The sequence below is a fragment of the Loa loa genome (genome assembly GCF_000183805.2).
Source record: "Loa loa unplaced genomic scaffold supercont3.86, whole genome shotgun sequence".
In the NCBI taxonomy this organism is placed as follows: domain Eukaryota; kingdom Metazoa; phylum Nematoda; class Chromadorea; order Rhabditida; family Onchocercidae; genus Loa; species Loa loa.
This window is the reverse complement of record NW_018108266.1, coordinates 184219-193788: the sequence shown is the minus strand read 5'-3', so window position 1 is coordinate 193788 and position 9570 is coordinate 184219. Positions and strand designations below refer to the sequence as shown.

The 9570-nt window shown below is 33.4% G+C and overlaps 1 protein-coding gene across 1 annotated transcript in view; it reads left to right on the top strand.

The window, feature by feature from the left end:
• LOAG_17517 (amino acid permease) overlaps window positions 1-9268 on the top strand; it is a 10396-nt gene extending 1128 nt beyond the window's left edge. The window contains exons 2-22 of the mRNA XM_020450178.1: window positions 1353-1415; window positions 1557-1667; window positions 2008-2142; window positions 2198-2332; window positions 2591-2805; window positions 2935-3017; window positions 3265-3374; window positions 3717-3880; window positions 4114-4329; window positions 4654-4778; window positions 4982-5123; window positions 5217-5314; window positions 5412-5574; window positions 5795-5890; window positions 6304-6483; window positions 7008-7135; window positions 7218-7304; window positions 7538-7637; window positions 8204-8334; window positions 8464-8575; window positions 8905-9268. Of these exons, the coding sequence (XP_020306185.1) occupies window positions 1353-1415; window positions 1557-1667; window positions 2008-2142; window positions 2198-2332; window positions 2591-2805; window positions 2935-3017; window positions 3265-3374; window positions 3717-3880; window positions 4114-4329; window positions 4654-4778; window positions 4982-5123; window positions 5217-5314; window positions 5412-5574; window positions 5795-5890; window positions 6304-6483; window positions 7008-7135; window positions 7218-7304; window positions 7538-7637; window positions 8204-8334; window positions 8464-8575; window positions 8905-9012 (2702 nt within the window). The 3' untranslated portion in view covers window positions 9013-9268. The remainder of the gene's footprint in view (window positions 1-1352; window positions 1416-1556; window positions 1668-2007; window positions 2143-2197; window positions 2333-2590; window positions 2806-2934; window positions 3018-3264; window positions 3375-3716; window positions 3881-4113; window positions 4330-4653; window positions 4779-4981; window positions 5124-5216; window positions 5315-5411; window positions 5575-5794; window positions 5891-6303; window positions 6484-7007; window positions 7136-7217; window positions 7305-7537; window positions 7638-8203; window positions 8335-8463; window positions 8576-8904) is intronic.
• The last annotated feature ends 302 nt before the right edge of the window (window positions 9269-9570 follow it).

Below are 9570 nucleotides of genomic sequence, written 5' to 3'. Positions count from 1 at the left end.
TAGAATTGCACATAGTTGGGACACAGAGTATTGAAATGTGAGGTCAGGCAGTTATCTTGGAATTCGCAAGACACTTCAGAAAATAATGTTGTAGCGCCGTAATTTAATTCTTTTTTCCTTTCGCCGAGCATATTTGTAGCCGTAAATGATAACAATCTTTGGTTTATCAGTACTAATGTAAAGAAGCTAATATTTCGTGGACGCATTACAGTTTTAAGAAATCTGTGTAGTTAAGTACCAATGGATTTGTCATAAGAATGAGAAATCAGAGCAATGGAGCATGGGACACATGTGAAAACCTTACATATCCTACATATATTATTGTTTAATCACTTAGTTATTTAGCTATTGTACTTATATAAAACAAGAAATACCTGAGGATTTTGGCTTATCCCAACATCTTTGTTACAACCTGACCAATCATGATGGAATTTATTGTTCATGAAATACTAAGACTACCAAGATTGCTCAGATATTCCGTGAAAATGTCTGTTGTGAATGCTGCATCTTTACGGTGCATAAGAGGAGACGTATAAAATGAATTATTCATTTAGTTATTAAGGTGTTATACTTATATAAGACAAAAAAGTACTTATATAAGGCAAAGAAATTTTATTTTGCAGCGAACTTTGTTGCATGAAAATATTTAAGAAGGTGGGAAAAAAATGTTTTTTTCTTCAGAGTGATGTCGTTTATTTCCGTTTTCAGTAGCAGTTCAAAGATGTTATTACATCTTCCATTGCTTGTTGTGGCTTCAAGTGTCAACTTCATTTAATAAATTTTCCAAACAACTGGCTTGGCATATGGAATCTGTTTGCGAAATCTTTTTTAACAGTTTTTGTCATACATTTGTAATTTTTTCAATAACATTATCCCAATCACCTAGTAATTAAATAAAATCGAGTTAGCTAAAAGGAAGTCTATGTTTTAATTAGCTTCATGGTACAAACTTGAGAAGTGCTAATAAACTTCCTGATGCAGTCCTGTTCAGAAAAACATCTCTAGAACTTGAAAGCCAGCGTAGATTTTCATTCCTCAGATAGTTTTATTTCATATCATTGGAAGCATTAACGACCGGTCTGTGGTTATCGTTGACATATTTTTCCAACTAATGATTTCTTTTAATTGGACATTCGCAGTACATGTAATAATTATTATAATTGAAGATAAAACTGTTAGCAGTATTCTGTTTACTTTATGAATGATTCATTTCTAAATCCACTTGTTTAATTTTAACTTGTTCATTTTTCGCTTTATTTTGCTTTTAATTTCGTAATTTTTTGAAACTTCCATTGTCCCATTGTCGCAATAAGTTTCGTTGTATAGAAGCTCCGTAAATAAAAGATTTTTAGATTCAGATACGAGATTAAACAGTGGAACAGCACAAATGTATACCGAAGAACGACCTTATTTTCGTAAGTTTTCATTTTCCGAGGGCATTAGTTAAGTGCAACGGTGAAATGTTCACTTTCATATATAGTAATAAAATAGTTGGACTTAATAAAAAACAGTTTGAATTTATTTTGTTATTGTTCCCTAAAATACTTATTTTATAGATTCTGTGGATTTCGTAAATACTGCTAAACCAAATGGGTTATCCACACTTTCCGGTGTCTTTGCGCCTGTAGCAATTTCGATGTTTAGCGTTTTGCTGTTTCTTCGGATGGGTAAAGTTTTTTGATTGAAGTTTTAGAAGGTATTACATCTTGAGGAAAATTTTGGAAAAATATTTTACAGAATATTTTCCAAATTTTGGAAAATATTTCTCGGTTGTTGTTGAAGTCAGTTTGCGTGCTAAAATTCTGAATACCTAACCAGTGTTTGCGAATAATGTAAACTTTCGTGCTTCTCTATGATGCTACATTTAAATTGTAAGCGGTTTTAAATTTTTTTGTTTTAGAAACTTTAATCTTTATTTAAAATAAGTACTGCTAAAAGCAAAAACTCATGAATGGAAGAAAAAAATTTGTTTCTCAGGAAGCATAAGGTGTATGAATTTTATTCAAGGTTTTGTTGTTGGTCAGTTGGGTTTCCTGCAAACAGTTGCGCAGCTTCTCCTTGCATATACAATCGTTATGTTGACCGTTCTTTCACTGTGTGCTATTTCTTCAAATGGTGCTATCGAAGGCGGTGGAGTTTATTGTAAGTTGTTATCCTTTTTCTCCCATTATTTTGAAAAGGATCTTTTTGCTTTCAGATATGATAAGTAGATCACTGGGACCAGAATTTGGTGGTGCCATCGGATTACTGTTTTATACCGCCAATGTTTTCTCTTGCGCCTTATATGTTTCTGGATTTACTGAAGCTTTATTAAGCAATATTGGTGAAGGGAGTATGCTTTTCATTATTATTAGTTCAAGTAACTTATTTTACAAATTAATTCTGGCTTGTCGATCTAATTTAAAATCTAATCACTCATTTACTTAATTTGAATTATGAATAAAGTGATCATATGTATGGTATCAAAGTGAAATGTTTATGTCCATGAAGTGGGTAGTTTTGTCAAGCATGCCACCATATTTCAATCAGTGTCCTTAATTTGTTGGAAGAATGATATAGTAGTAGTAAGAAATTGCATCTGCTATTTCAGGTTCACCATCTAGCGCCAGTTGGAAATTTCTGTGTTGTGTATTGGTTTCCTTTGTTCTGTTGCTGTTATGTCTTCTGGGAGCTAGATTGTTTGCTAAAACAGCTTTTATTACATTCAGTGTTATTTCTATTTGCTATTTTACATTTTTATTTTCAATCTTCATAGTTGCACCATTCAATGTTCCGATACCAAAAACAAATGAAATTGCATATATGGTAAGTTCAGATGCTGTAAAGATTCAGAGGCTAGATTATTCTTTTACTTCTCGATATTGGTTAAATCTGTTGTTCCTGCAATTTTTCCATATTTTTTGAATATTTCATTTAAAAGGGACGTTTTCACAGGTCCCATCAAATTTGTCAGACCCGTCTTCTGAGAAGATACCTGATTTCAATCAAACATTGAAGGCATTGTATACAGGATTCAGGTAAATCTCGAAACAAATCTCGAAGATTTATGACTTTTTAGATCATATAGTAATAAATTTATTACATACTGAAATTTTCTTCCATTTTAATAAATTTATTATATGCTGAAATTTTCTTCCATTTTTCATTCGGACTGGGCGAACAAGGGTTCAGATTTACAGTTTAAACCAGGATTATGTAAGTTGAAAAGCATCCCATCTTCTGTTTGCAAGTCTTTTTGAGAACAAGATAAAAGTTTAAATTTAGGTTTGCAACTCTTATAAACAATATGATGACAAATTACACATTTGATTACACAACATCAAAGCCTACTGATTTTGCTGTGATGTTTGCTATCATATTCAGCGGTATTACTGGTGAGTTGCTAAATTGTATTTAACCAGTTCAATTTGAAGTGCAGAGTTTTAGTACTCTCATTAAATGAGTAGGATAAATTAATCATAAGTAATTCGTTTTGTTGTAAAGTTTGTTTTGTTTACTAATTTTGTAGCTTCCAGTATAAGTGTGGTTTTTTTAATAGTAAAGTCATTTGTATTCGTAGTCAATGTAAAGTCATTTCATTGTATTCGCATATATGCTACGTTTATGATTGGCTAAACAGTTTACGGTTAGTTTACTTTGTGAGTTGAGTTGGTAATAACCAAATGAAAGCTTAAGGACCTAGAATTCTTTAAATGCTTACGTACAAACTACAACAGGACTGATGGCTGGCGCAAATATGTCTGGTGAATTAGCTCGTCCATGCGTTTCCATTCCACGTGGCACCGTACAGGCCGTCCTCGTTACATTAATTGTCTACATTACTACGGCGTTTTTTATGGCTGCTACATGTAGTCGTGAATTACTTCAGTCGAATTATTCGGTATTCTCCCACTACATTTTTCATAATTTTTGAAGTTCTGGATTTTTAAGAAAAATTTCTTCGAATTCTTCGAATTTTTTCTGATATGTTATGTAAAATCTGTTCCTATTTATACACCGTAGTACTTCACGAATGCATATGTTCCTAGACTTAAATTCTTTTTTTTAGTATCATAGGAATTAATACTACCAGAATAAGTTATCAGAAATAAAGGATTCTACGATTAATTGAAGGTCATGATGAATGTGAACATTTCGCCACTGTGTATTCTTATTGGGATATTCTCGACAACATTTTTCTCCTCTATGAGTAATATGATTGGTGCATCCCGTGTTCTTAACCGTGTTGCACATGATAAGCTTTTTGGTTACTTGCTTCATCCAGCGAAAATCGAAGTCGGTGGCGGTAACCCCGTAGCATCGGTGATCATCTCGTGGATTTGCGTCGTGGTGCTCTTTATTTCTCATGAATTCCTTTTACGTTTTAAATTTCATCATAAGTAGTGTAATTTATGGCCTGAAAAATCGTTTTCAAGTATATACTACAGAGATTCTATTTTAACGATTTTTTTTGCCGTGTTTATTTCACTTTTGTTTTTCGTGATATATAGTTAACGGAAGAAAAGGTACTTCCGTTACATGGTTTGTCTCAGTGTATGAATATGTGAAACGAAATTTAACGCTTCAAATCAAATTTGTATCATTTTGCATGATGAAGTAGAAGTCAACGATGATGGTGGAATTTTATGCTTATTATTTGCAAAATGTTTACAGTTGGTTTTCTTGATCGGTACGATGAATAGAATTGCCAAACTAACATCTATCTTTTTCCTGCTATCATATATGGGCGTTAATATCGCTTGCTTAGCACTGGAATTAACAAGCGCTCCGAATTTTCGGCAAGGCTGTTTTAAAAATTCAATTTTGTTGTGAACATGTTTAGGTGTAGGCCCTTCCGTCGCTCCCAGCACAACCAACAAAATTGATAAGACTACATGATTTGACCACAAACTAATATAGCCTACGTGATGGCCTAAATTAATCTACACTTTCTCCTAATGTTGGTAATGAATCTTTACGAACCTTTTAGACTCATTTTTAGGCCAACTTTTAAATATTTCACCTGGCATACTTGTGCAGTCGGTGTTATAAGTACCATTGTAATGATGTTAGTTATTGATGCTGTTATGAGTGCTATTGGCGTCATCGTGCTTTTGATCTTGATCATAATTCTTCATTATCAAGTACTCTTTTTGCCGTTTCCTTTTTTTTATTTGGTTTATTACTTCATTTTCTTAGCTCTCAATATTTTAAAATTCTTTCCAAGATACATTCAGGCTCCAGTAGGATCTTGGGGATCAATATCTCAAGCTTTGATCTACCATCAAGTACGAAAGTATCTTCTTCTTCTTGATGTCCGCAAAGAACACGTAAAGTATGTATTTCATTCTTCAAGTCAGAAAAAATGAATATATTTCCTCTTCTTACAAAATAGACTACTTGTTTCGTCCTTCCTTATTATTCTGTTTCAGGTACTGGCGACCTCAAATACTTCTTCTAGTTAGTCGTCCGGCGAGCGTTTGTCCGCTAATGGACTTTATCAACGATTTAAAAAAAAGTGGCCTATATGTAATTGGTCACGTGCAAAAAGGTAGTATGGATGATAGTAGTCCGAACTTGGACCCGCTACATGAGGTAGCTAGTTATCTAATTACTCAGTACTGTCCTGAAACTTGTCGTTTATCACCCATTCATTGTCATGGCAGAATTTTTGTTATGATTTTATTTTTGGTTATTTCAATTTTCGTCTGATAAAATCACTCGATTAAACAATGCTGACCCTTTTTTTTTCTTACTATGCCAAATAATTGTTCATAAATTTATTGCATAATAATCCACTACTTTTCATGTTCAGGTATTTCCATATTGGTTATCTTTAGTTGATTATTTGAAATTGAAAGCTTTCGTTGAGTTAACCATTTCGAAGTCAGTACGTGAAGGTATTCAGCAGGTATATTTTGCAATTATAGTGATCCCAAGAAAAGAGGATGTTTAGAACTAGAAGAGCTTTGTACCTGTAATGATTCGGAAACGTCCAGTTGTTTGTAGACTGACACGATTTTTTTCACGAGCAATGAAATTGCCAAGTTCATGTTTTTGAGCATATACACTAAACACTGTTCCCACTCCCATAGTTTATAACGATGAGCTTCATAAATGTTTCAAGGATAAAAGTCAATAAGTGATCACTTGGAAAAAATAAAAAGAAATCTAACATACATGTACAACAGTGTAGCAATAACCTATTTCTTGAGCATTTGGTTATCTCCATGGTCCTTGAAACAAGATGATTGAGAGATGGCATGAATTTTTCCTTTTCGTTTTAATTTTTGGAAGAAAACTGATAGATTCCTCATATTTCAGTTAATGCGTTTATCTGGTTTGGGTGCCATGAAACCGAACACCGTTGTCTTGGGTTTTCATGAAAAATTTCCAACAGAAACTACCCTTGCTGAATCTTTTCTTCTGAAAGATCTTAGATTTTCTCGTATCGATCGAGCTGCTGTTGTTGAGTATTTTACAGCTTCAGATTATATGCCGCGCGTTAGTTTCCTATAAATTTGACGATTGTTATTTGTTCTGACTTTATTTCCCTTATGTGTTACTTTTTTTTATAACCTTTCACTATTTTTAAAAATCTCCAATCATCAGAACTTTTTCAGAACTTTTGAAAGTTCTGATCCAATCATTTAAGTTCCTGTGTTTTATTGGATTCAGCCCCTAACTTTTCTCATACTCATCAAAACCTTTTAAAATGAAACAATGTCTCACTTTTTCATGATAAACCCCAGACTGTAGGAGTTATTTTATTATTCTGAGCTGGTGGAGTTGGCCTATTTTTACATCTTAGTGAAATGCCCTCTAGAGCACTGGAGAAAAATATTGGATATGATGACAGATATCCATAAGACATTATGAGAATCATGTGATTTGTACAAGTCAGCAGGTGAATAAAATTTTATGCTTAAAAATAATTTGTCTGGAAAATTCCAAGGCTTCCTATTAAAGTTTCATTTCGGCTTCCTCTTAATATAATTTAGCAGTTTATAGGTTCAGCTATTTTTCAGGAGCCCAATAGTTCGCATGAACGCTTAGATAGCGAGGAATATGTACGCATTTTGAATGACGTAATTCATATCAACAAAAATTTGTGCGTTGCGCGCTATTTCAATCATCTGTACAAAGATATCCCAAGGTTCACAGAAAATAAGAATTTTCTAAGATAGACTTCGGGATTTAACTCACCCTTTTTATACCTTTTTCGTGTGATATTTCAGAGGGTGGATTGGTCAGAAGAAATTCATTGACGTTTGGCCAGTATTCATACAAAAACCCAGTGAGACAGGACTTGGCTGGGGTAACAGGTGCGTTTTTAAGCTGCGGTCTGTTTCTTCTTTAAAATCACATCCCAACACCAGAATTTTCTTTTTCACTTTGGCTTTAAATTATCCTTTGATATTCTTCTATCATTAGTAATAAAAATAATTTTTTGCCGTTTTTCTGTCGGTTCAGTTCAACTTCTTTTGACTTCTTTACCAAAGAAGGATGCTCACTTGCTGTTGAATGCTTTTTATGACGATGTTTAAATATTTTCCAGTTCTCTTTTCTTGCTCCAAATGGCTTGCATATTATCGATGAGTACTCGGTGGCGCCCGTCATCAGTTCTGCGCGTTTTTATCTGTGTTAATAGCCTGCAGGTTTGTCTTAATTGAATACTATCTCATTCAACAGGGCTATTCTCTCGTTCACTCTTTGATCGTGTTACTTTTGAATTTTTATAATGTGCATCCAGAATTCATATAGAATTCTGTATTATAATATGCCTTACCAGTCTGCTGAATTCGTTGGTTTAAGGACTCTGGTTTTAGTTTAGCCAAGAAATGGGGCAGTGTCATCTTCTTCATTTGTTTGACACACCTAAGACTGATTTTTTTTATAATTAACATTACTTGACGTACAACGTTTCGCTTGGTTTTCCTGGTCAGTTTTTTATAAAATAGCGTAGTATCAAGGAGCAGTGAATTTTTGATCAGATTATTTCTCAAATTTACAGGTAAATCATAAATCATGGAGGAAAAAGAACTGAATTTATTTTAAACTGAATTTATACTCTGTCTTCAAACTCATGTTTATACTCTGTTTTATATTTATACTGTTTTCAAACCCCTGCCATCTTAGAGCAACTTTACAAACAGAACTTTTTAAAGGAGGAGTGAGTGCAGTTTCTTTTCCTGGACTCCTATCTAAACATATTTTATTATAGGATATGCAAAGGCGTGAGCGACAATTGAAGCAAATGCTGGCACATCTTCGAATAAATGCGAAATCGCTAGTGACACCATGGGATCATGTCGTTTGCCATCTTGGCAGTGACAATCCATCCGCTCCATTAAGGTCACCTGAAAATTAATGCTTGTTATTTTTGGTTACGCTTCCATTTGCATTGTTTATTTAGTATACATTTCGACACTTTGAATTTATATCACTGTATAATTCGACTATAACGTAGGTTTTCTGCTTCAGGGAATCAGTTGATTTGCCATTGCCTTACTTGACAGCTCTGAATGATTTAATCAAAAAGAACAGTGGTGACGCAGCTGTATGCTTGTTGAATTTACCAACTCCACCAAAAGAAGTATTTTTTCCATTATTTTGAAACACATTGAAAATGGATAAAGAGTAGTCCGGATAGTTAATTACCTCTACAAACTTTTTTAAATATTACTATGAATTTAGTTTGATATTAATACGATAGTTTATATTTCATTTGATAAAGCGGAAAAGAAAGATGTAAAGAGAATTGGAGAAAAGAAGCAAAAAATATGGTAAAATCCATTGGTTCGTACTAGTGATTAAAAACTAACGGACCTAAAACTTTAAAAAAGACGCATCAGTGTCTAATAGTGAATAATTGCTGTATTTTTCCATAGTTTTAATTTAACTGAGTAATTTCTTTTTCTTTAGGTTTCACGAAGTGAACAATATTTGGAAGTAATAAGGCACTTGACTGATGGGTTACCACCAACATTGTTAGTACATGGTTTGTCTTCAGTTATATCGACAGCGCTGTAACTCGTAGTCCAAGAAGAACAAGGTAATATAGAGATTAGGATTGTCAGATAGCTGTGGCTCTTTAAAGGTTTTCGGATTAACACGATTTAATGTATATTGTAATTAGACGCTTCATATTCCATCTTATTTCAAAAACTGATCTCTTTTAATGGTTATCATTCATGGCTGTAAAAGATTCCCCGTGATTAAAAACCATCAATTCGTCTACGGTAGTGCCAAATTTATGTACTCTAGATATAACCATGTTTGGGTTTTGCAAAAAAGAATTTCAAAAACCGTTTGTTTCGTCATCCTGCTGCCTTAGTTCTCAACGATTAAACCTTAGTTCTTAGCTGACCTAACAGTTTTTTGACAGTTTTTAGTTTCCTGAATTAGTGTTCCGTTAAAGTAAATAAATTTGTCACCGATTCTCCAGTTTGGATTCGGCTTCAAAAACCCAATTCCGTCGTGATGTTTAATGGCGCTGCGTTTATAGTCATTTTTTTAAGTTCGGTTTTGTGAAGAATATTCCATTAAAAACGGTTTCGTCCAGTTTTCGCTTCCAGTTGCATTATTATG